The following is a 27,549-nucleotide window of genomic DNA, read 5'->3' as shown; positions in this document are numbered from 1 at the left end:
AGGTTTCTTGACACTCAACTCACCTTAAGAAATATTTTTTGTCAGATTTACAAACAGAAACTTTTACACTGCATATAAATAGCTATGGAAACATTATGTTCCATGGGACAAAATAATACATGTGCACTGTTTTAATACTTAATTGATCTGAGACTTTTTATAGTACATCATTTCAAATTTTAACATTTTGCTTAAAATGTACTCCATCATTTATATTATAATTAAAATTGTACATAAAAACTAAAATATTCCTACCTTTCAAAATGCATTAAAATGCTTGCCATGAACAAAAAAATGCTGACTCTGGCATTCTGACATATTAATATAATGTTAGTAATATTAAAAATAATGTGGGTTAATTTTAATCACTTAGAATATATGGTTCTCATTTGTTATCACTAGTTTGAAAAACAATGTTCCTGTTGCTAAGTATTCCCACTGAGTGAATAATAAAACTTTACAGGATGATAATTATTAGAGTTCATAAATCTATTTTCTCAAAATATCGAGCAGGTTTAGTCAGCTTTATATAGAAGTATGATCTTCAACTAGTTTCAAAGTGTTATTTAAAATTTCAATTCTAAAAGACATTTTTTAAACACACATCACAGTGAGGTTGAATTAATATACTCACCAATGTACTTAGCTTGCATTTTTACTGGTTTGTTCCTAATAGTCATGATAAGCTGGGTACTATTTTCATTTATTCTAATGTATAACCAATAACTATCAATCTGCCCATTAAGTTCATTCCAAGACATGGGCTATCTTCCTAACAATATATTAGTTAAATATTGTTAGAATGGCAATTTATTTTATAATTTTGTTTTAATGAATTTTGATTACTGATAATGGATTATCTTAGTGACAAAATTAAGTCAGAGTTACTCATTCAATCAAATCTAAAATTGTCATTGATATATATGTCTGTGAAATAAAAATATATAAAAAGTCTATTTTTGCATTCCCCAGGGCTCACCTATTCTCTTTAATTTCAAAGTGATGTATGTTATCTATTTATTTGAAAGATAGAATGATAGAGTTATCCAGACAGAGAGATCTTTCATCCTCTGGTTCACTCCCCAGTGCCAGCAACATCCAGGACTTGGTCAGCCCTAAACTAGAAGCCAGGAACTCCACCTGAGTTTCCTTTGGCAGGAGGCTGGATCAGAAGCAGAGTCAGGTCTCAAATCCAGGCACTTTGATATGGAATGTGGGTGTCCCAATGGTATCTTTAACCACTGTGCCAATATGCACACCCTGACTCATTCTTACTAACAGATATTGTTAAGTGCTTTCTTTTTGTTATGGCTAATTTTATATCTAAAGTAATACATTATAATTTCCTTTCTTAATTTCAAAGAGGTAAACATCATCTATTGTTTTTTCATTATGGAAAAGAATTTCTCTTAATTATACACTGGCATTGTCTTTTAATGTATTTGTCACTCTATTTGCTCCATAGATCAAGCTTCTAAATTGAAAAAAAAAATCTGAAATTTTATTCTCTCTCTTTTCAAACATACACATGGTTTTGATTCTATTCTTTGGATTTTTCTTTTTGGTCTCCTAACTCAATATAAAAACTTAGGTACGAAACACAAAGATGTTATAAATCCTTAATATACTCATTACCAATTATCTATGGAATCACTTTCTATGTGAAAAATAGGTACTTTTATTGTTCACATTATTATGACTGTAATGATTTGCTTCTAGGGTGGGACAAGAAATTCACAAGGATTAGATTTTCATCTTTAAGAATTTAACAGATCCAGCCTGTGTATCCAAAATACTTCTCTGTGTTTATTAATGAAATTTTACTAATATCTATGCTTAGTTTCTGAATACACTGTGCCATTGTGAAATTACTATTTATTAAAGCAATCTAGTATGGAACATATACACTAAACTCTTTCTCATTAGGCCAGTTGCATTCCATTTTATTCCATGTCTACTGTACCTAAAACAAAAGTTGAGCAAAAAAGGACTTTAACTTTGTTGACAAATGATTACAGAGCTTTTTCATTACTTGGATTCATGTTCTACTTTCTTAATCTTTTGGTAAGCTGACTTGATATTAAGAATTTAGAATTCCTGGGCCGGCGTCGTGGCTCACTAGGCTAATCCTCCACCTTGCGGTGCCGGCACACCGGGTTCTAGTCCCGGTCAGGGCACCGGATTCTGTCCCGGTTGCCCCTCTTCCAGGCCAGCTCTCTGCTGTGGCCAGGGAGTGCAGTGGAGGACGGCCCAAGTGCTTGGGCCCTGCACCCGCATGGGAGACCAGGAGAAGTACCTGGCTCCTGCCATCGGATCAGCACAGTGCGCTGGCTGCAGCGGCCATTGGAGGGTGAACCAACGGCAAAGGAAGACCTTTCTCTCTGTCTCTCTCTCTCACTGTCCACTCTGCCTGTCAAAAAAAAAAAAGAATTTAGAATTCCTTTTCATTGAATCACAAACACATTTTGGCATGTTTCTAAGTTGTATTATTAGGTTTTAACTGCTTTGAATATTTAGAGGTTGTCCTGTTTTTTCATATTTGTTTTTCATCAGATATGTCACATGCTCAGATGGCCTCTGCTGCCAGGTGGATCCTGTACATTTCTTCATTCTGTTTATGAAATCAATTTCATATCAGCTGAATCCTGCTCTTTCTGGTGGTCCTAGGCCATTGGATTTTCTTTCACGTCAACTACCTTTGGATAGTCAGTCAGTCACAAACAGAAAGAGCTTTGTGATACTGTATCTCCTAGAGATCCTGATAGCTAAGGAAGCAGTGAGCTAAGGATGAGATGTGTGGGGGTGGGGGTTACTGAACATGCAAAGGGCAACCCCCATCTCCTAAGAGTTCAGTCAACTTGTTCAATCCCAAAGTCATGGCAGACAACAGGGAGCAGTGTACACCACACACTACATGCTACACACTGCATAGTATGTGCACATACACACTGCATGGTGCACAGTCATCTTTGGGGGTTGAGAGAAGTGGGTGCAGGGACCCACCCCTACACAACTGGTGATTGGAGAGCTCACATGATCTTTGGCTGGGGCTGGATGGCAGTGAGGATGGGGCAACAGAATTGTACCATTACCTGCCTTGGGGTGCTCTTCAGCATCTGTCTGCTGAGTGTCCAGTGGGCTGACATCCCTAGTGGGCCTGGGGCTTCTGTGTGCCAACTACACAGGCATCACTGGGCAAATCCAAGAGGCTACTGCTCACTACTCTGTGGCAGTTTCTAATTTCCCTGAGTTTGTGGCATTTTCAGTTGTAGCAAGTTTTTGACCCCAAAGGGCAGGGATAGGGGCCTTTGAGAAACTGTCTTGAGCTGCAGAAGCTTAGAGCTTTGGAGAAGGAAGGGTGGAAGTCAGCCTGGACAGATGTCCAGGGAGCTGGGATCTGCATGGCTGTGTGCACTACCCTGACAGCCTCAGGAAGGGCTAAACAACCAAAGATGCCAGGGAAAGGGAAACAGGAAAACCCACCAGCAAGGCCCAGGGAAGGGCCTTGTATTGCAGCCTGGTATTGCAGAGGGGCCTGGGGCTGGTGATGGGCAGCAGGTCTGTGTGGCACTTCAGGAGACTAAGAGGAGGGCTCAGGCACAGGAAAGTACACATAAGGGTCAACTCCTAGCCATTGCATGAGTTCAGAGCCAGGTTTCAGGCCTTACCTTGATCTGTTTTGTGCTGCCTTAATAATATACTTGAGGCTGAGCACCTTATGAAGGAAAAGTTTATTTGGTTCATAATTCTGGTGACTACCATGTCCACAGAGCGTGGCATCAGGTGAAGGCCCCCTGGCCATGTAAGAACAAGGAAGCAAGAGTGGAGACAGTGGCCATCTGTTTTTTTTATAAATATACTTTTATTTTTAATGGACATAGTAACTTTCACATTTATGAAAATACAGTATAATTTCATACCATGCCTAAAAAGTGTAGTGATCAGATCAGGATAATGGGCATGTGTATTGCACAGGCAATTGCACACATGCACAGGTTATTAGCATATTTTATACCTGTATCATTTTTTGTGTTGAGAACTTTGAAAATTGTTTTAGTAGCTATTTGGAAATACTCAGCTGTGGTCATCCACAGTTACCTTGTTGTGCTGTTGAACACTGGAAGTTATTCCCTCTATTCAGATGCACCCCTGTACCCACTAACCCTCACCTCTGCTTCCCTCCCACCCTGCACCCTCTCCAGGCTCTGATAACCACTGTTGTATTCCCCACATATCTGTGATCAACTTTTCCACTTCCACATATAGTGACAACTGTGGTATTTGTCTTTCTCTGTGACAGGCTTATTTCATTGAACACATCACCTGAAAGTTCCATCAGGTTACAGCAAAAGATAGAATTTCATTCCCTTTTAACATTCCTTTGCATTTGTATATCACATTTGGTATATCCATTCTCCAGCTGATGAGCACCTGATTCTACATCGTGGTTACTGTGAATAGTACAACACTAAACATGGTGCACACGTCTCCTCAACATACTTTCAGCTCATAGATACACACCCAGTAGTAGGATAGCTGGAGCATATAGCAGTTCCATTTCTGGGTTTCTCAGGATTGGCCACATTATTTTCCAAAATAGTGACAGTCATTTCCATTCCTACGAAGAGATCCCCTTTCCCCACACCCTCATCAGCATTTGTTATTTTTATCTTTTTGATCAAACTTCTAACTGGAATGAGATGTTGATTTTTATTTGCAGTTCCCTGATGATTAGTGACATATCTTTTTCCATATTCTTGTAGGTTGTTTGTGAATCCTGATTTCAGAATATCTGTACAGGTTATTTCCCCATTTTATAATCAGATAATTTTTTGTATTTAGATTCTTGAGTTTCTTCTTCATTATGGATATTCATAAATATTCATTCTCAAAAAGAAAGTTCTCTAAGGTGCACTTCTGTTTTTCAGTCATTTTAGAAGAGTCATCTTGGGGCTTCCAGCTCTCTCATTCCCTCTGTTCAGTCAGTTGGGTCTGTGACCTAGGCTCCAGGTCTTTATCACTTCAGGGCCTCTTAGTGGCTCCAGTCTTGAAGAGGTTTTACCTATAGGTTCTGCATTAACATCCCAAGAGGAACTTTCCTAAACCACAAACTTCATTGTATCATTCCCTAGCCCCTCAATTTATTGAATCCTTAAAGCACACATAGAGAGATGCCGGCAGCAGAGGGATGCTGGCATCGCAGAGTGCAGCTTAACCCAGTGCACCTCAACATGAGACCCAGGATGAGGGACTTTCTGCAAGGACTTTGGAGGGGTCCATTCACTTCTTCCACCTTGTGAGGACACTTCAAAAAGGGGCCATCTTTTTCCTAATGTTTGGATGTTGAACTCAGTCATACTGGTGTATTTAAAGGGGTACAATGCTCCCTTTCAACTCTTACACATATGGTAAATAGCAGCCTTCCCTTTCATTATCAATTTTTTGAAGAGGGCACCAACATAGAAGCAGAAAGTGAGCCCTTTCAATTACTGGATCTGCTGGTCCTCAATTTTACTCTCCCCAGCCTTGAGAACAGTGTGAAAATTTTCTAATACCCAAGACAAGGTCTTGTTACAATAGCAAAAAAGCACTGAAATCTCTGGGAATGTCTTGCTTTTCTCCATACAATTTGAAGCATAGCTTTGCGGGCTACAGATTCCTCAGTTTGTGCCTTTTTTTTTTTTTTTTTTTTTTTTTTTTTTTTTTTTTTTTTGCCTTCTGCACTGCACCACATCAGCCCACTGCCTTGTGGTCCTCCAGGGATTCCAATGAGCAATCTGTGCACGAACATAGGGGAAATGATGGAAGACACCTCCCTCTCAGCTCTACAGATATGAACAATGCACCAAGCTGTCACGGGCAACAGAACATTTTGTGGTAGTGTCATGATGCCAGGAAAGTGATCCCATCATGTTGAGACCTATCACTCAGGTGTTAAAGAGGAAGGAAAGGCTACTTGGGGTGTAGACTTTAGGAGGCAATTGGAACATTCTACATGTGCTAATTTTGCAAAAAATAAATATAAATTTCTATCACTAACCTAAGCAAAGATCTTTAGGGGGTACTTCCTCTTTAATCAAATGGACATACTTCTGGAAACTGCCGTGGAGTACCACCAACTGTGATTGGTCCATTTCTTGCTCTGACGTTGGAAGGCACATTGTGATGTCATTCCAACTGCCTGTTTGAATCCCTGGCTGGGCGGAGGATTTTGTCCGTTTTTTCCAGGAAGCAGTTGGATGCTGACAGGCGAGACTTGGACAAAGCTGCGTGTTTTTCCATATTTTGTTGTTTTTGCTCTTTTGTCTATTTCTTGTTAGTGTGTTGTTTATTTTGTTCTTTTATTGTTCTGTTCTTTTTGTCCTCCTTTCCCCCACAATCTTTTACTTCTTATCTGTGCATTTTTATTTTATTTAAATATCTCCTCATTTCTCTATTGATTTCTCTTGTCATTTCTTCTATTTATTTTCCATTTTCATTTTCTAATTCTTTAATTTTTGTGTATCTCACCTTCTTTTTCTCATCTGTAATCACTTTCTTTACATAGGAGTATTAGTATTGTAAGTTTAGTTATAAGAGTTGGTGTTTTACTTTCTGTTACAGTTTTCCATGTTTCTGTTTTGTCACTTTTGATTATTTTGTTTGAATCACTGATTAGTATAGTGTGATTCATATATAGTGTTTGTTCAAAATAATAGCATAGTGAATAGAATTAATCTTAATAATTAGTGTGCTTCATATACTGTTGTTTTTATGCCCAGATAAGTAGATCCCCAAAAAGCCATCAGCCACCCGATCACGCTGAAATCCGAAAGCAAGATTTTTATTAAAAAGGTACAAGCCGTGACAGGGACCTCATCCAACCCACCGGCGCAGCAAGGAAGGAGGAAAGGCCCAGGTCTTTGGGGACACTTTTCAAGGGGAGATACATCAGGAAGGGCTTAAGGTACGGGGCCTTTGTGATTGGGCAGGGTGGGGGGGGTCTCCATTTGGCTTGGGTTCAGAAAGTTACCCATTTGGTAGTCTCTACTGAGCTGCCCTTGGTCTGCTAAGGCCTAGCTGTCCTTGCTAAGCTTTGATGCCTCTGGAATGCCTGAATGCCTGCTTGTACAAGGACTCGGGTCTGCTATGGGAAACGGAGGCTGCTTTTTATTGTTTCAAAATAGAGTCACTTTGGCTCTTCAGTTTTGTCTGTTCTTTTTAGTGCTGTTTCTTTTATTCTTTTTTTAAATTTTGTTTTCCCTCTTTTCTTTCCCATTCCCCACAAATTTTTGCTGTTTATCTGTGTGTATTTTATTTAAAAATTTCATTTGTTTTTTGATTTCTCTTGTTGTGTTGATAATATCACATAGTGAATTAGAATTGGTCTTATTGATTAGTACAGTGAAGTTCATATACAGTTATTTTTTGTCTACTTGTTAAGAGCTTTTTTTTTTATTTTTTTATTGTTAGTTTTCCTCCCCCCGCTCAATTTTTTTCTTTTTATCTCTGTGTATTTAATTTAAATATCTTTTCTTTTTCTGTTTTTCTTGTTATATTAGTAATATAATATAGTGAATAGAATTAGTCTGTAGTATAGTAAATGTAGGGTTACCTGTTAATGAACTTATTTGTTTCTGTCATTTTATTTATTTATTTATTTGTTTATTTATTATGTTTATTTCATTCATTTTTGTTTTGTCACTTTTGATTGTTTTGTTTGAATTAATGATTAGTATAGTGTAACACATATATAGTGTTTGTTCAAAATATTATCATAGTGAATAGAATTAATAATTAGTGTGGTTCATATCCTGTTGTTTTGTCTGTTCCTTTTAGTGCTGTTTATTTTGGGGTTTTTTGTTTGTTTTTCCTCTTTTCTCCCCCACAAATTTTTGCCTTTTTTATTGGTATTTTATTTTAAAATCTCATTTATTTTTTATTACTCTTGTCATTTCTTCTATTTATTTTCTGTTTCCATTTTCTAATTGTTTCATTCTTGTGTATCTCACCTTTTTAATTTTTTTCTCATCTGTAATCACTTTCTTTACATAGAAGGATTAGTACTGTAAGTTTAGTTATAAGAGTTGATGTTTTACTTTCTGTTGTGGTTTTCCATGTTTTTGTTTTGTCACTTGATTATGTTGTTTGATCACTGAGTAGTATAGTGTAATTCTTATATACTGCCTGCTCAAAATATTAGCATAGTGAATAGAATTAATCTTAATAATTACTGTAGTTCATATACTGTTTTTTTCTCTGTTCTTTTCAGTGCTGTTTATTTTGTTCTGGTTTTTGTTTTGTTTTGTTTTGTTTTTCCTCTTTTCTCCCCCTCAAATTTTTGTTTTATCTGTGTGTATTTTATTTAAAAATCTCATTTGTTTTTTGATTTCTCTTGTTGTGTTCATAACATCACATAGTGAATTAGAATTGGTCTTATTGATTAGTACAGTGAAGTTCATGTACAGTTTTTTTGTTATTTGTTCTTTAAGAGCTTTATTTTTTTATTTTTCATTGTTAGTTTTCCTCCCCAACTCAATTTTTTTCTTTTTATCTCTGTGTATTTAATTTAAATATCTTTTCTTTTTCTCTTTTTCTTGTTATATTGGTAATATGCGTATAGTGAATAGAATTAGTCTGTAGTATAGTAAATGCAGTGTTACCTGTTAGTAGTATTAACATATTGACTTATTCATTTGTTTCTTTCTCATTGGATTGCCAGGTCACCGTGGGTGCTGTAGGAGACTAGCTAGTGTTACTCCCAGTACACTAGACACAAAGAAACCCCCACAATGAGTGGTGACAGATCCTCACTCACAGAGGAGGAGGTGTTCCAGGGATATGAGGTCCTCAGAACCCTTGGCAAGGGCAGCTTCGGCAAGGTGAAGCTGGCCCGCCATATGGAGAGTGGGACCATGTTGGCTGTGAAGATCATTGCCAGAGGGCACGGGGATTCCTCTGAGCTCCCACAGGCAAGGGTAGAAGCAGAGATTATGAATTCTCTGCATCACCCTCACATTGTCAAGCTAATGCAGGTAGACTACACTGCAGAAAAGGCCTACCTGTTCATGGAGTATATTAGCGTGGGGGACCTTGGAAAGTTAGTGGCAGTGCGCGGTCACCTGCAGGAACAAGAGGCGTGTTGGTACTTCAGTCAGGCCCTAGAAGCTGTGGAGTACTGCCATAAGCAGCACATTGTCCACAGAGATATAAAATTAGAAAATCTCCTTGTGGACAGAAACATGTGCATTAAACTAATTGATTTTGGCCTAAGCCAAAAGCTGACTGAAGGCCAACAACTCAGTTCATTGTGTGGCAGCCTTCAATACTGTGCCCCGGAAGAATTCTTAGGTAAGGAATTCGATGGGTACAAGGCTGACGTGTGGAGCCTGGGCGTGCTCCTATACACCATGGTGAAAGGGTGGCTGCCCTTTGAAGGGGAGAGCTTTGCCTGCCTGAAGGAAGCCATCCTGGCTGGCTCTTACCTAGTCCCCTCCTCTATAAGCGGGGAACTGGAGCAGCTGCTGGACTGGCTGATGACCTACGACCCTGCTGAGAGGCCCATGGTGGCAGATGCTATGGGCCACAAGTGGCTCAGCATGGAGCAGAAAGGGCCCAAACTGAGTGAAGACACAGCTGCACAGTCTCTCAGTTCAACCGAGGACGAGGACCTCAGTGACAGTGTGGAGAGCCTGAGCTCTCAGGAGGGCCTCAGAGAACAGGACGGCCCTCTGTGGGGAAAAGCCCAGCTACAGGCTGACCTCAGAGGAGGAGGAAGCGAAATGTACATGGGGTTCCCAGGTCCTTTGCATGTTACTGAAGGTCCAAAATACCTCTCAGGCCTTCTCTTCCAGCTGGGCCGTGAGGAGGAGGATGGCTGCTTGTCCCCTGCTCTGAGCTGGGGGAAATCCCAGGAGGGCTTCCGTGGAGCAGCAAGACCTGAGCTCACTGAAGTGGAGCTTCTAGCATCTCCGGAGGATGCTGAGGCCCAAAACTACCTGGTGGAGCTGGGCTTTCAGCTGAGCCATAAAGCAGCCTCCTTGACACCCAGTCTCCAAGCCAGTGCCATGTCCCCAGTGCTGCCCAAAGGTGACCAGTCATCAGGGCTAAATGCCTGCCATGGAGCCTGCAGGATGGACGGTTCCCCACCTGGCATGATGATGATCCACACTCCATGCCCAGTCCTCAGGTACAACAGCCCCATGTCATCTGTGTCCACTCTCAACACCAGCAGCAGTGAGGCCCACAGGTCAGATAGTCCCCACCCTGTCATAAGGAGGAGGACCTACATTCCTGGGCCAGTCCTCAGCTACAACAGCTCCTTGTCCTCCGTAGCCACTATCAGCGTCACCAGCAGTGAGGCTGAGAGGACACATGGTCCCCAACCTGGGATAAGGAGGAAGACCTACATTCCCTGGCCAGTCCTCCGGTACAACAGCCCCGTGTCCTCCATATCCACTCTCAGCTCCAGCAGCAGTGAGGACCACTTGGCAGACAGGAGCTGTTCCCAGGGAGTGGCAGAGAAGGAGAGCCTCCCAGAAAACCAACAGGACGAGGAGGCAGGGACCTCACCTGCTAAAGCTGACAAGAGCAAGGGCCGCCGGGGGTTCTGCAGGAGGATGGTGAACTGCCTTCTGCGGGTGTGTTGTATCCTGCCAGACCCAGAGGAAGACCTCTGAATTCAGAGGAGAAAGGTGGCCCCATAGCTTCATTCACTGGAAATGCCCAAGAGGAAGTTATGATGATCCCTGTCTGGGAGGAGGGATTGTGGGGAGGCAGTAAGAAATAACAGGCAGGGAGTGAAGGCAATGGGTCTCATAGGAGGAACTAAGACCAGGCATCAGACCAGAGCACACCACAAGGTCCTGTGTCTCATGTGCTTAGCAGCTGAGCAGGTGAGCATAACCTCATTTCAGTGGTCAGGTCAGTGACATTTCTCGGTTGTCACATAGTTCAAGTAGTCAGCAGAATAACAATTTTATTGGTTAGCATCCGTGACCATTTGCTAGGCACCAGAAAAACAGACACCTGATATTGAAATGCTGTAGTGAACATATCCATTTATAAGGACTTACTATAGAAGCTCCTTTATAAGAGGCATAACATACTGGGGCACAGTGCCAGCCTCAGGGGCCTTTATCTGGATTCTGAGGACAGAGCCACACTGTGTGCATTCAGCAGAACTTACAGAACCGTATGCATAAACATCTCCCTGATTCTATAAAAAGTAGAAAAAAGGAACAAAGAGACCAGGCCCTGAGACTTCCAAGAGCTGTACAAACCTTGCCTTCCCGTCTACAAGGTGTGCAGCACTGGGCAAGTAACTCCCATATTCTGAGTCCTGGTTACCACCAAAAAAGTTTGGGAGGAGGCTCTGAAAAGTCCTTGTGACACAGTTAGTCTCTGGATGTTTGGGATGGAGTTTCTGGGTTGACAAATCCAGCCATGTGCTTGCTCAGGGAAACCCTGCTTGGATGCATCCATCCCCAGGTACCTGTGGAAGATAAGCCTGCCTTCCAGCATGAATGTACTGGACTCTCAGGTTATACTCAAATAGTCTCCCATCCTGTTTTGGGATGTGTGCAGGGGCCACTGGCTGCTTGGGGGATGACTGGCAGCTTAGGTATGTGATGTCTGGGGTCACTGTCAAGTCCAGCCTAGTATTGGCAGCTATAGTCAAATTGAGTAACTTTGGTCTGCATTGATAGATATTGGGGTGGATGGATTCTTTTACCTTTTAAATTATGCTAATAATACAGAACACAAATGTTACTATTTTAACCCTTTTAAAGTATACAGTAGTGGCATGAAGAGCATTCACAGGGTTGTGTGCACATCACAACCACTCCTCTCCTCCACATGAAACACTCCCCATCCCCCTCCCCAGCCTCTGGCACCCCCAGGTCTACTCCTGTCTCAATGAATGGGACAACTCTATCTTAAGTATTATGCAGTATTTGCTCTCTCTTTAAAATTTCATTGTATTTGTTCTTTGAGAGGCAGAGAGACAGGCAGAGCTCCCATCAGCTGGTTCACTCCTTGCAGGCCTGTAATGGCAAGTACTGGATTGGGCTGAAGGCAGGAGCTGGGAACTCAATTCAGGCCTCTCATGTGCATGGAATGAAGCCAATCACATGAGCCATCAGTTGCTACTTCCCTCTCTGCAACAGCAGAAAGTTGGAGTCAGGAGCTAGAGCTGAGAGTGAAACCCAGTAACTCTGACAGGGTACGCAGGCATCTTAACTGCCTGCCCTTGGTGTTTGTCTTTCTGTGGCTGGCTTGTATTATCCAGTCCTCAAGATTCATGCCTGCAGTAGCAAGTGTCAGAATATCCTGCCTTTGAAAGGCTGAATAATACTCCGTGGTTCAGTTGGACCACATTGTTTTCCCACACTCACTTTCTTTTGATGGTCTCATGGGTTGTTTGCATATTGGGGTAATGTGGATAATGCTACTGTGAACATAGGTACAAATTACTCCTTGAGCCCCTGTCTTCAATTCTTTCATTATATATGTGCTTACATATTTGAAAGACACAGTGACTGAAAGAGATCTCTGCCTCACTCCCCAGATGGCCACAACAGTGAAGGCAGGCCAGGATAAAGCCAGTAGCCCTGCACTCCATCTAGGTCTCTCACATAGTTGACAGAGGCCCAAGAACTGGAGCCATAATCTGTTGCCTTCCCATGAGTATTAACAGGAAGCTGAATTGAAAGCAAATTAGCCAAGACTGGAACCAGCCACTCTAGTATGGGATGTGGACCTCCCAAGTGGCAGTTTAATTGGCTGCACCACAACACCCACCCTGTTTCCAATTCTTGGAGTCATATACCTAGATATATATACACCCAGATGTATACATACCTAGATGGACTACTTGATAATTCAATGTCTAAAAATTTGGGTGGCAGTTCTCTTTTGTGGTGTAGCAGGTTAAGCCACCACTTGGAACACCCACACTCCATATTAGAGTCAGTTCATGTTCCAGCTGCTCTACTTCCAATCCAGCTCCCCGCTAATGCATCTGGGAAAGACATGAAGGTTGTCTCAAGTACTTAGGCCCCTGCCACCTACATGGGAAACCCAGAAGAAGTTCCTGCCTCTGGCTTGGCCCAGCTTGTTTGTTCTGGTCATTTGGGAGGTAAAGCAGTAGATGGAGGAGTCTCTCTCTGTCTCTATCTCTCTCCTCCCACTCCCTGCCACAGACTTTGCCTTTCAAATCAATAAATCTTTTTTTGGTTATAAGGAAATAGATTTATATTTTTAATTTAAAAAATATTTATTAATTTGAAAGGCAAATTTACAGAGGCAGAAGCAGAGAGTGAAAGAGAGATGGGGAGAGAGAGGGAGAGAGAGAGAGAGAGAGAGAGAGAGAGAGAGAGAGAGAGGTATCTTCCATCTTCTGCTTCACTCCCCAAATGCTCACAGCAGCCATGGCTGGGCCAGGCTGAAGCCCAGAACTTGGAGCTCCATCCTGGTCTCCCAAGGGAGTGGAAAGAACTCAAGTATTTGAGCCATCACCTGATGCCTTCCAGGGCACACATGAGCAGGAAGATGGAATCGGGACCTTAATTTAGAGTCCAGGCACTTGCATACGGATGCAGACCTCCCAAGTAGTGTCATCTCTGCAAGAAACCGATGTCTAGTGGGGCACTGTTCCTCACGCCAGGAGGAAAAGCTCCTGGGTTGTAAAAATAACACAGCCTATGCCTGAAGACCAGCTGCTAGAGTTTGTAAGCCCTGAAGCTTCTGTGCCCTGAACATTCTCTGGGGCTAGGACCTGCTCGGCCCATTTGCCTGCCACAATGTTTAATTATTTGCTGAACTGCATCCCATACCTTTCTGTTTTATATTTGTTAGGAGCACATCCCAGGTCCTACAAACTCAAGGGTAGGGGGTTGAAAAAATGATGGGACAAAGCATGTAGCCAGGTTCAGACCATGGAGCTGGAAGTCACTGAGCCCCTGCCCCATGCAGTTCTAGCCTAGTTGTCCACCAAACAACTCTTCCTGGGACACATCTCCTTTCCCTGTGATCTGAGGGTGAGGGGCCAAGTGAGTAGCCACTTTCCTTCCAACCTCACACACCAGCAACACTGGGAAAAGCAAGCTCTTCAGCTGGAGACCAGGACAGAAGGAGGTACTACCTCTCCTGTTCCCCTCCCCCAGCTGTTTATGCTGCTGGCCACTCCCCACTATGCCCATGCATATGTGTTCTTTCACCTTTTTAATAAACTTCATCATTCTGGGCAGTGTATATGTGCCTGTACTTAGAATCCCTCTCTAAAAGAAGGCATAGACCTGGAATACACAGCCCCACTTACTCCACTTCTTATGGGTGATCCAGCCAGGTGTCTGAGAAAGCCCAACAGGGAACTGAAAAAGCAACAGTGGTAAGATTCAATTTTTCTCTGCCTCAGCTGTACTAAGCTTTTACCTTCTTGTGAAAATTCAAAAGTGTCTCCCTCAGTCTCACTGCTCTTGATCTCAGGCATCTGTTAAGATGCAGTTGGGGGCACTTTTTCCTTAGTAGCTGTAGAGGATGAAAGGCGACTATGAAATGTGTTCATAAGGAGGATCTGGACAGAGAAATGGGAAGAGAGTCAGCCAGCGTGTGGCCATGTGCCCAAAACCTGTGTTTCTAGCTTGTAGTGTTTTTAAAATTTGTTCTCACTGCTGAAAAACCTAGAACTCAGCATTTAGTTTCTACTGGATGCAATACACCTGGCTGAAAAGTTCTGTCTTAAGATTTTGAATCATGGTGTTTTCCTTATTAAGATGGACAGTTGGGCCAAGCAACTCACCTTTCGCTAGCAAACTTGTCTTCATCTGACTGGAGTGGTCCTCAAAACAGGTGTGCAGTGTATCTATGTCAAACCCCATCAGTAGTTGGTACTTCCTGACATGGCAGGAGTTCCTCATCAGGAGCCAAGGGAGGGACTTTGCCCAACCATGGAAGCCTCAGGTGTGGCTTCAGTTTTTCAGTGGAAGATGGAAATGGGCCCCACTTGACCATGGTGGACCCCATAGCTAGTGCAAGCCATGTACCTAGTCAGCAGCACTACAATTTATCTTAGCTTTATGCTGGTTTCTGCCACCCTGGAATACACACCCAGGTATGGGTTTCAATGCTACCTGAGGTCACAAGCTCTAGATATGCTGGTCCTAGCCCCAGAGAATGTCCAGGGCACAGAAGCTTCAGGGCTTACAAACTCTAGCAGCTGGTCTTCAGGCATAGGCTGTGTTATTTTTACAACCCAGGAGCTTTTCCTCCTGGCGTGAGGAACAGTGCCCCACTAGACATCGGTTTCTTGCAGAGATGACATCCATAAGCTCATGTTGGGTGCTGGGAAAATGCCCCAATTATACATGCGTTTGCTCCCGAGTGGGTTGGCACCTTTGTGAAAGCAGCAGCACTCTTCACATGGCCAGATTATGTAAGGCATGTTCATTCAGACAATTTAATAGGGACATTGAGCAATGAAGATGCCCTTAGATATAAATCAACCCACAGGGAGCCCTGGAGGCAGGCTGCTTAAAACCAAAAACCTCAAATTGGGGTATAAAAACTTTGTAATGTATCCAATATGACTAGTACAAGGGATCTGAAACACATGTATGAGCATAACAGGGTTTGTGGAGAGCCATATCACTTTTGTCTTCTCAGGTTCTACAGAAACTTCAGCTGTATATGATCCCTCATTCATCCCTGTGGACTCACTCCTAAGGGTACAGTTTCAAAAACCTCTAGAAAATGGAGATACCAAGTGGTTTACTGATGGCAGTAGTTACATGAAGTACAGAGTTAAAAGGCAGTTTATGCCATGGTGGGTCTTACTCAGGTGATAGAATCTCAGACATTGCCAACTAGCACTTGATCACAAAAGGCTGAACTTACTGCTTTAACTATAGCCTTGCAATGAGGAAGAGCTAATGAGTTAATATGTACGGGCTCCAGTTTGTTTTCCTTGAGTTCCAGGCACATGGAGCAATTTGGAAAGGAAGAGCCCTCCTGACTGCAAAGAACTCTCCCATTAAATAAGGAGAAGAGATGTTGGCTCTCCTTCAGGAGCACTGGAGTCTTTAGAAAGTGGTTGTCATCTGCTGCAGGGGACACAAGAAGACAGATAGCCATGCTATTCAGGGAAATGTGCTAGCAGATAAGGCAGCAAAAGTCGCTGCTGCAGAGCAGGTTCTAGAAATAGCTTTAGTACCTGAGCTTTTTGGTCACTAAATATCCTCAATACAGGAGCCCTGTCATAGAATGTTCTCCTCAACCAGGCTACATGGAGGATGCCAGTGTTCACTCATAAGTCCATGTGCTGAATGGAGGATTGTTAATATATGACTCTCACTGTTTTGGAAGAGGAGGTTTAATGCCAGGAGTTCCTTGGGTATTTGGAGGGTAAAGGCTGCATACTGCCATAAAGACAATACCTCAGCATGTGGTGACTGCTTTAGGTTTTTCTTATCTCCATGCCCCTTGGAGACCTTAGTCATCAAATAAACTAAAAAAGCTAATCATATTCTTAAGATACTCCTGGCTAAGCTTTGCCAAGAGACCTCAGAAACATGGCTTAAATTCTTACCTATTGCCCTCAGGATCAAAGTGGCACCTAAGGCTGCCTGACTAAAATGCTATATAAAAAGGTCTTCTTCACCTCTGACACTCTCTTTGACTCAGGGATACAGGATCAGATAAAAGTTTATTATTAATCTTTTTCCTATACAAGAGGTTAATGAACTGTGGTAATAAAATTCTCACAGTGCCAGGTCCCAAAAGTCATGACAGCCTGTCCCCAGGAGACCAAGGCTGAAGAGACACTTGCAGCAAAGACTCTAACTCTGATCAGTAGCAGCCTAAATGAAAGGAATCCTACAAGGTGCTACCCAGCACTCCTACTGAAGGCAAATTCAGGGCATCCCAAGCTGGGTACCTTTGTCAAGGATCTCAGTTCTACCTCTTTAGTCTTCACAGGTGCACACAGAGAACAAGTCTGCTCGCTCTTGTGAATGCATTGAAGATCTCGAATACATCTTCAAAGGGCAAAAGGGTGAGTAAAATCTTTGCTTTTATCATATTGAACCTGCTACACTTAATGGCACACATGTTTTACCTATCTTTTATTCTCTCAGGAGGCTGCTTTTGTGAGGAAAACTCCATAGTTCTTGTAGTATGATAGCAGTAGGTCCTGCTAGGCCATAGAGAACCATTTAAAAATCTGTTTATTGTGTGGGCCAAACTAGAGCCTACACTTCAGGCTGGATTTAATGGCAATTGCTTGAGTCCATGGGTGCTCTAAGACAGTCATAGACAACTAGCTGGCCATAAAATGCATACTGGCAAAGTTAGGAGCATGTGCAGTGATTAATGGAATCTGCGGCATCTACTCTAACAGTTGTATATTCACTGAAAAGGATACTACCAGTCTTTATGCCTATGCTAGATGGTTTTATAATCTGGGCAAAGACAATCTATCAATGCCCATGTTTTGGGAAACAGTGGAATATATTCCTCCTATCTTGAAGGGGATTCAACTTGAAATTTATCTTTTTTCCAATTATGCTCATCCTGATTGACAAACTTTTCTGTTTCCAAATTTGACAGCTTCTCAAAATGATGATGACCATGTGAGGCAACAGCGATTGGCTGTGACAGATGAACATTTTCCAGCTCATGAGATGGATCGATTAGATGAGATAAGAAGAGGTTTCTGAACCCTGGATAGGTAGGGACAACGCCCCTGGCCAGCAGGAAGTAGCTACAGAAGACGGATCATCATCCTTCAGCACCCCCTTAAGATTAAGGGTCAGAAATCTCTGCGGGGGGATGAGATGGGATAAGGCAGGTAGCTAGCTTAGGGCCACAGAGCTGGAAGTCCCAAGTCGCAAGCCCTCACCCCATGTAATTCTATCCTACTTGTCCAATAAACTGCCCCTTACTGGGCATGTTTCCTTCTGGGTGGGGCACGTGCCATGTGAATAGCCACCACACTTCTACCTCAAAAGCAGCCAGCACTGGAAGAAGTGTGTCCTGCTCTTGGGAGACGGATGCTGAGGTGCTCTCTCCACTCCTCTCCCATCCGTTTTCTCCTTCTGGCCCACTCCCCACCCATGCTCACATTTCCTTGCTTTATCATCCCTTAAATAAATGTTATGGTTTCATGTACTGTACATGTTTCTGTGTTTCAAATGCTTCTCTCAGTAGAAGGCAAGGATCTGGAATAAAGTAAGACCCCACTTCAGGGTTAAGGTTCTATTTGCATCAGAAGGATCCCATATCAGAGGGCCAGTTCAAGTCCTGGCTACTCCACTTCCTATGCAGTTCCCTATTGAAGCACACTCTGGGAAGGTAGCAGGTGATGGCCAAAGAGCTTGGGCCCCTACCATGTGGGCAAGACAGATGGAATTCTGGGATCTTAGCTCCATCTTGGCCAAGCTTTAGCCATTGTGTCTATTTGGGGAGTGAACCAGTGAATGGAAAATGTGTTTGTGTGTTCGTGTTTGTGTGTGTGTGTGTGTGTGTGTGAGAGAGAGAGAGAGAGAGAGAGAGAGAGAGAGAGAGAGAGAAAGAGAGTGGCTCTGCCTTTCATATAAAGAAGAACAAACATTTTTAGAAAACAGATTGTACCAGGAGGTGGGGATCAACAGTGGCTATCTAAGAGCCTGTCTATACAATTCAGGCCATGAATGAACCTAGAATGTTCTGTGTGGCACCTGAAACATGTAAACCATACAAGCAGGAACAAACTCTATGAACAAGGTGCCATCCAATAGGTTTTCTACCTAATTTAGTGGGGGGAGTGAGGCTCAGTGGTGAAGTGAGTTGACATCAGTAAGATGCTGTTACCAGTGGAGCAAAATTGAGAATATGGGCCCATCTCACTCTAAATGCAGGCTTTTTCCTTCACACTTCCCTTCTCTGATTCTCATTAAAGTGGTGTAAGAGACACACTTTGGGATGGGCATTTGGCTTAGAGATTAAGATGCTGCTTGGGACATGCATGTCCCATATTGGAGTCCTTGGTTTGAATCCTGGCTCTGCCTCCAATCCGAGGTTCCTGCTAGTGCACACCCCGGCAAGCAGCAGATGATGCTCAACAACCTGGGAGACCCAGATGGAGTTCCAGGCTCCTGGGTGTTGCCTGCCATGGCCTGGCTGTTACAGGCATTGGAGATTGAACCAGCAGTTGGAAGATATCTATGTCTCTCTTTTTTACAATAATAATAATAATAATAATAATAATAATAAATGAATAACATAATAAAAAGCCTAAACCCTGACACTGAGCAGGTGTTGGCAAAACTTCATTCCTAGAATTTCAGCACAGTTACTGCAGATACAGGCACTTGCACCTATGCTTACATTGTCATCTCTTCTCAAAACTGGCCTGCAGGCATCTGGGAAACGTCCCAGCTCAGTTAGTGGAGGAGATGAGCACCCAGGTGAGCCCAGAAAAGCCAGCTGGGTGGTTAAAGTGAAGGCAAAGACAGGATGCTGGCTCTGCCTCCTCCACTTCTGTCACTTGTCATGTCACACATTGTGTGATCACACTGGCCTGCCAACTCCACAGGCCATTTAGGTTTACCTATGGGGCAGGTGTTTAATTGGAGCTTAAGTATCCCTCCTAGGCTTCATATCCAAGTCACGGCACCATTATGTCGTCTAGGCTTCATATCCGAGTCACGGCACCATTATCCCTCCTAGGCTTCATATCCGAGTCACGGCACCATTATCCCTCCTAGGTTTCATATCCGAGTCACGGCACCATTATGTCGCTCCCCCTCTCGCGGAGGAACGACACTAAACCCTGCGCTGTTCTTTTGTCTGCTCGGCCCTTCCCGGGTTTGCTGCTGGTCCTTCCCGGGTTGGCTGCCGGCCCCTCCACCTCCGTGGAGGGGTGGCACCCCCCGCCGCTATCCCCGCTTCCACGGAGGAGTGGCACACCGCCGGCCAGCTCTCTCGGGGGCTGCTCAGATGTTCCTTCAGGTGTTCCTTCAGGTGTTCCTGGTGCATGTTGTCTCGCTCCTCCTTTATAATCCTCTTCCACCAATCCCAACTCTGCTACCCACATGCTGAGCACACTGCTCTCCTCCAATCAGGAGCAGGATTAGTTCCTGCAGCTTATCAAACTGGTGAGAGGCAGCTGCATAGAGGTTGTTTGGTCTCTCTCTCAGTGCCATATTGTGGGAGAGCAGATGCATAGAATAAGTCTTAATTCCAGTAACTTAGTCTAGTCTCAGTTGCTCCCCACACTGTATTTTTCTTTTTAAAAGATATTTTAAAGATTTATATATTTATTTGAAAGGCAGAGTGACAGCACAGGAGGAAGATACAGAGATATGTTCCACCCATTGATAGGCTCCTGAAATTCTTGCAATGGATAGGGCAGGGCCAGGCTAGAACATTGAGCCAGGGACTCATTCCAGGTCTCCCATGTGGGTGGCAGGAACCCAATTACTTGAGCCCTTGGCATTGCCTCCCAGCATCTGCATTAGCAGGAAGCTGGAGTCAGGAGCAGAGCCAGGCATAAAACACAGGCACTCTAATGTGTAACAGAGGCAGGGAAACTCCACTTTTTGAATAAGTTATCCTTTCTTTTTTGAATTCTCTGTGGTACTGAGTAAAAAAAATTCAATTCAGCATATTTGTGTGGTCTATTTGGGTTCTGTGTTCTGTTTGTCTATGTCTGTCCTTTTTCCAGTGTCACAAATTCTTGATTACTGCATCGACATAGTGAGTCTTGACACTGACTGCAGTGAATCTTCCCACTTTGTTCTTCCCACTCTCCCAAGACTGTCTTAACTTTCCATATAAATTTTAGAATAAGTTCACCAAGACCTACAAAAGTCTTGCTGGGATAATGATGGAATTGCATTAGAGTTATTAACTAATTTGGGGAAACCACCACCTTTATTACGTTTATCCTATAATCCATGGGCACAGTATGGTTTCCAGTTCTTTAGATGTTCTTTGCCTTTTTAAAATCAGTATTTTGGTATTTAGAGCATACAATATTATACATATTTTGTTAATACAATACATAAGCATTTCATTTTCTCAGATTAGTTGAAAGTGGTATAGTTAATTTCAGGTTCTACATCTCGATTGTTAGTATTCAGAGAATCAAGTTTTTTATGTTTTGTAGCTGGAAAACATGCTAGGGAGAGAGAGAGAGAGAGAGAGAGAGAGAGAGAGAGAGAGAGATACTCAGGCAGCATGGCCTTTTGCAGTAGCCAGTAGAGGCCAGGCCCACACAGATGGGATAACCTGTCTCCAAATCATTATGACATGAAGAGAGCAAGTCCCACTCACCTGGACCTGAATCCATCCACATCTCCTGAACTTCCTTCTTGCCTAGAAAACAAAGTCCAGCTCAGCCAGTCACTTGACACAGGTGTGGGCTCTAACTGCTGTAGAATATGGAAGGAGCAGTGCTTGGCAATGATGACATCATGGAGCGCAGTCACAATGGCACCCTCCTAGATCAGCAGGTGTCAGGGTCAGGGTTCCCAACCCCCTGAGAAATCAGAATTCCCTAGCAATGGGGCCTGTGGTCATCCTTGGATCAAGAGAAAAGGGCAGATGTGTGGGAGGTGTGTCATGGGCTCAGATGTCCCGGTGCCCTCTGTTACCCGCTGGACAAGGTACCAGGTCCCTGCCACTCTCCATCCTCCTTTTCCTCCTCTGCAATTATATTTTGTATTGACTTTTGAACACTTGCATTTTTGGATTAATATGTGTGCAATGGGTGCCCTCACAATTGGCATACAACTACCTGAGGTCCCCGTACTTTGCCCACCCTTGCAATGACCAGAACTGGGGACTCCCAGTGACCACAACCTCCTGCCACACGACAGGCCTACCCTAGCACTGCTGATCCAGGCTGTGCCTCTTTCCCTCCTCCTGGCTTCTCCTTGCTGCTGCTGTTGCTGTTGGGTATCAGAGTCCAGAGACTAGGGGGAGGGTGGAGGCAGGTTGCCTGCCACCTGCCTGGGACCTTGAGCCAGCAGGGACCAGACTCTCTGCAGGAGAGACAAGAACTCTGTCCTGGACACAGGCAAGAGATTAAGGATCGAGTCACTGTGACTTCACCATCAGCCCCTGACACTGGTGCTGACCACACAGAGGCTGACAGTGTCAGTAAGCATGTGGGAGTCAGGAGCACCCACAATCCCTAGGGTTCCCAGAAGAGGGACATCCATGTCTGGGGACACCTTCACTGTCAGCACCATTAAGCTCCTTCCAGTTCCTCTGCCAGGCATGGTTACCTCTGGCACCTGCAGAGACAGTGCATGCCTTGCAGGATTTGTGGAGCCTCCTGGGTACTGGGTACTGCTGTGGCCAAGATCCTCACTACTCTCCCTGTCCTGGGGGCCTGAGCTGTTATATCCCACTGGGGACAAGTGTGAGCCTGTGTGTGCATGTGCATGTACATGTGCACAGGCCCATGTGTGTTCCTAGCTCTGCAGGTTCCATTGCTGCTGTTGTGTTCACCAGTCTCCTCACCACCCTTGTCTGGTCTCTCCTGGAGGTGAGGATGGAGGGAGGCCAAGGGCATGGTCCTGTGAGGAAGCTGGGCTCTGGCTAGTGGAGGTGAGTGTGGTGCAGTGCTGGGTGTGCTCTGCAGAGCAGGGATCCGTACCCCACCCCAGACATCACCACATTCAGGGACTCCAAGGATGAACCACTTCCCAAGGTCTCAGGCAGCTGGGTTATCAGGTGCTGCTGATCAGGCCATGGGTTGAATAATATGAGAAGAAAGATGGGAGAACTCACTTCAGGGACATTGCTTCTGTCACTCAGGGGGTCATACGGAGGCACCTCCCATCTGTCATCCCCTCCTCTGCCAACCGTCCTCATCATTGGAGACTAAATAGGGCAAAGTCATGGTGAACATGTCCCTGCAGCCTGTCTTACCCTCCTGAGGCCCCACAGGGTCCCACCCCCTGCTCCTTAACCCTGACTCACACTGTGATAACCCCACATCATTGCTGGCCTGGCCAGGGCATGTGACCATCAGGGTTAAGGAAATGGAACAAGCTCCTCTTCCACAGAGGAGCCTGAAGCCTCCCAACCCTGCTCCTGCCAGGACAGTCATTCAGGCCTCACCTAACCTGTGCTTAGTCTTGGATCCCACTACACTCCTGCCTGGAAATTCCACATCATTCCTTCATGGTCCTCCTTGTGCTGACCTCCTGTGAGCTCACAGCTTGCCCAGGAACTGAGCTCACAGTGTCCAGTGTCTCCATGGACTGCACATCCAGTGTCTCTGCTCAGGACAGGCCACCAGCGTCCTTGTCCCAAGGAGACTCTTCATGTCCATGAACTCACCAGTTGTCTCCATCACCCACTGGTCTACTTCTTCAGTTGTTAAATTATAGTATATATAGTAATTATTCTTCAATTTGTATCTGTGCTCTAGGTTGAATCCAAGATTTTTGTTCAAATAATTAAAAGAAGAAATATTTATAGAAGATAATTCACATTTCCCATTTCTTTTTTTTTATTTTTGACAGGCAGAGTGGACAGTAAGAGAGAGAGACAGAGAGAGAAAGGTCTTCCTTTGCCGTTGGTTCACCCTCCAATGGCCACCGCTGCAGCCGGCGCACCGCGCTGATCCGATGGCAGGAGCCAGGATCCAGGTGCTTTTCCTGGTCTCCCATGGGGTGCAGGGCCCAAGCACCTGGGCCATCCTCCACTGCACTCCCTGGCCATAGCAGAGAGCTGGCCTGGAAGAGGGGCAACCAGGACAGAATCCAGCACCCCGACCGGGACTAGAACCCGGTGTGTCGGCGCCGCAAGGTGGAGGATTAGCCTATTGAGCCACGGCGCCGGCCCACATTTCCCATTTCTAATGTTTATGTGTCTTTCAACAAACACTATGTCTTTTCTGTGAATCCATAAAGAGTCTTGTGGTTTCTGGTCCATACATGAAGCATTTATTGAATGAATGAGTTCTTTTGAAACTATCAAGTGTCTGTTGCAAGGTAAAACAATGTAAAAAAGCTCCAATACAAAAATATTTTAAGTTTGTGAAATATACAGTTATAGAACTCTCTAAATATTTCCTATAAAATTAGTTTCTCATTTGAAATTATTCTATTAAAATACAAACAACACATTGACAATAACCTGATTGTTCCAAGAATAGCCCCCATCAATACTGTAAATCCCGAACACATAAAAATCCTACAGATATTATTTAGATATTTAAACCAAACTATGATTATAGTAAACACATTCATTGATTAAGTTCAATACATTAGAATTGTGGCTTAGAGACATTAAGAACAGAATTATAGGTGCAGTTTCATTGATTTTCATAAATCTTCTAGCATAGCCCCCCTAGCACTGCCTTTGTGCACCCACTCCATATATATGGTAGTGCAGCACACATCATACTGAAGACTACTTCCCTTCATTACTTAGCTGTTTAAATATGTTACTGAAAAACAGGCCAAAATTTAACGCCAGTGAAGACAAAAATGTAAAATTAAAACAAAATCTTGAAAATACATTCTAATTTTTTAAATTGTATGAACACCACTTCATCTAAGCAAGCATCAAAATAAGCAGAAAGAATTTAAATATCAATAAAAAAGGTGAAGGTTTGACCGTTCCTAAAATATTCAGAAATATTTTCAATAAAAATAAAAGCACTTTGTCAGTAAAGAAATAATGTCATATCTCTTGCCAATTTTAGAATGCCAGAGATTTGAAGATAAGTGTTCAGCATAAAATATTTGTACCATACTGTAAAATGCAGTTTAAAAATTGCAATTTTCCTGTGACTATATAAGGGAATTTTTTGACGGTGCTATTATGTTAATATTTTAAAGGGATCATCCAGGTAAACGTAGTGTAAACAGCAATATACTTGAATGACTAAGGTTTGTTCACACTGTATAAACTACAGCCTGTATCACACGGTTTACCTGGCACTGCTGCTCTTCATCACGATCGGTCCCTCCATTAGAGAGACTGCAGGAAGGATTCAATCGTATGAAACACTTTGAAGCACACAGTGAAGTCCTTTAATCCATAAGCACCACCCTCAGCTCTACTTTACTAGAAAACACATGAGCAAAACCTGTGATTGCCTCACAGACTTGCGCAATGGCAACCAGAAGGAAGACGGCAGAAAATCTTCTGGCAGGAAAAGTAAGATTCTGTGCTAGTCTTCCTGTGACATGTTTGCATGTTATGTGAGCTACACTATGACACTGTATTTTGTTTTTGACAGGCAAAGTTAGAGAGAGACAGAGAGAAAGGTCTTCCTTTTTCCATTGGTTCACCCCTCCAAATGGCCCCTACAGCTGGCAATCCAAAGCCAGGAGCCAGGTGCAGGTGCAGGGCCCAAGGACCTGGGCCATCCTCCACTGCAGTGGACTGGAAGAGGAGCAACCGGGACAGAATCCAGCACCCCAACCGGGACTAGAACCCAGGGTGCTGGCACCGCAGGTGGAGGATTAGCCTAGTGAGCCGTGGTGCTGGCCAATGACAACAGTATTTTAAGGACATATTTTCTTTCTAGAGGAATGTTTAAAAGTAGAGTCTAAAATTAAAAATTGTCATCCTATAATTCAGTAGTCTACCATCTGGGTTAAGTTTTCACACATGAAAACGTGCATTCCACAGGCAGAGCAAAAGTTAAACAGTTTCAATCAAACTCCTTAACTGGCTTCTCTCTTCCTGTTGATTTCTGCTTCACTAGGGCTGGAGGGGAAAGAGAGGGGCACTCCTCCAATCCACCCCCACCAGCTCCCACCAGGAGCAAGGACTTGTAAAGAGAAAGCTACACTCCACCCTGCAAACATGAACACGCAGCAAGAATGTATCCTTTCTCTAAGGGAAGCCAGGCTGGGGACATCCACAGGGAGGGAACCAGATGCAAATGCACAGCCCTGCTCCTCCTGGGTGGGGGCTCGCCACTGGGGTTGCTCAGTGCTCCTGAGATTATAGTGTCAGGCACAAGCAAGTCAAAGCAGCTTCCACAACACGCATCTTCTATCAGACCAGTGTTGGGGAGAAAGGCGTTTCAAAGGGTGTTTTGTGAAAAGTCCAAGTGGTTGCCAAATTATACTCCAGTATGTATAAGGGAAATCAGCTAAAAACTTGAATTGTTTCAAAAAACAGTATTTCAGTTAACCCCTGCAGTTACACAACATATGTTTTCATGATCAATGCAAAACCGGAAAATTAGACACCACTGAAACAATAATGAATCCCCTCAGGAACTGGAGCCATACCCTCCGGGAAGTGGACAGGCCTTGCCAGGCCAGTCAGGATCCAGGCTCCTCACTGAGCCTCTGGGGTTGAAGCCGCCCCTTGTAGATCTGAAAGCAAGGGACGCATCCCCAGCAGGGGGCGCCATGGAGTCCACTGCCCACCCCCTCCCCTGATGAAGTGGCACTATCACCACCAGCTGTCACCCAAAGGCAGCCCTCAGCTGCCTCAACCACCCTAGTGTCCCCCAAACAGGCCAGGTGACTTCAGCTGTGTGCAGCACTTCCTGTTGATGCATGCTTGCTGAATTCCAAGCCATGTTAGAAGACAGTGTCCCACACAAGCCCTCTTTGAAAACTTGTTTTCTCTCCTGCCTGGGGTGCACTTTTCATTTTTTTAAATAGGATTTGTTTATATTTTTGAGACACAGGGTGAGAGGGAGACAAGAGAGAGCATCAGAGCTTAGCGGCTCCAAGAGTTAATTGTATGCCTCCCCTCCCCCCATTCCGCAGTCACTCCTGTCACCCATATGAAGCTGAGATTTACAGAGTTTATTAGAAATCAAGGCTTGGGGTAGAAATAAAGAATGATTAAATCCAGAATAAAGCATGATTAGATCCAGAGGAAGAGCATGAACCCTCATTTTGGTGGTGGCAGGAATGATGGTTATGGTACGTACAGGTTTGTGCAAAGATTTAATTTTAAGCGTTTTCCAAGTTGTCTCTTCTAGTTGAGGAAATTTAAATGGGGTAATTCAGCTACTGCATTTGAATACATTTTCTTTATCTCTGTAGCAATTTTTAAAATGAAAACTGATTCCTACTCTTTTCCAAATTTTATCTGACAGACAGAAAGACATACACAATGGACAGACACACACCCACAGAGACAGAACAAGAGCTGCCCTCTGCTGCATTGCTCCCCAAAGCCTGCCTCCAGCCAAGGGCTGAAACTGGGAGCTGGAAGTTCTATCCAGGTCTCTTATGTGGGTGGCAGGAACCCAAGCACCTGAGCCATCACCACAGCCTCCCTGGGTCCGGATTAGCGGGAAGCTGGACTCATAGGCTGCTACTCGGAATGCAGCAATGCAGTTTTTTATTTTTTTAAATATTTGTATTTATTTGAGGCAGAGTTACACTCAAAAGAGAGGGAGAGACAGAGAAAAAGGCCTCCCATCCACTGATTCACTCCCCAAATGGCCATAATGGTTGGAGCTGGGCTGATCCAAAGCCAGCAGCCAGGAGCTTCTTCTGGGTCTCCCTCATAGTTGCAGGGGCCCAGGCACTTGGATCATCTTCCACTGCTTTCTCAGGCCATTAGCAGAGAGGTTGATGGGAAGAG

General features: G+C 43.9%; 1 protein-coding gene across 1 annotated transcript; it reads left to right on the top strand.

Annotated features, from left to right (window-relative positions):
* Positions 1-8,771: 8,771 nt before the first annotated feature.
* On the top strand, positions 8,772-10,658 carry LOC138847133 (uncharacterized). The gene has a single exon (XM_089320827.1). The coding sequence runs from the start codon at positions 8,772-8,774 to the stop codon at positions 10,656-10,658; it is 1,887 nt and encodes a 628-aa protein (XP_089176953.1).
* The last annotated feature ends 16,891 nt before the right edge of the window (positions 10,659-27,549 follow it).

The sequence above is a fragment of the Oryctolagus cuniculus genome, chromosome 19 (genome assembly GCF_051225735.1).
Source record: "Oryctolagus cuniculus isolate XC-2025 breed Fujian yellow rabbit chromosome 19, ASM5122573v1, whole genome shotgun sequence".
In the NCBI taxonomy this organism is placed as follows: Eukaryota; Metazoa; Chordata; class Mammalia; order Lagomorpha; family Leporidae; genus Oryctolagus; species Oryctolagus cuniculus.
The sequence above is the reverse complement of the archived record's forward strand: the minus strand, read 5'-3'. Positions and strand labels throughout refer to the sequence as shown.

Coding starts and splice junctions, on each gene's coding strand:
- LOC138847133 (XM_089320827.1), top strand. CDS start 8,772: ATGAGTGGTGACAGATCCTCACTCACAGAGGAGGAGGTGTTCCAGGGA.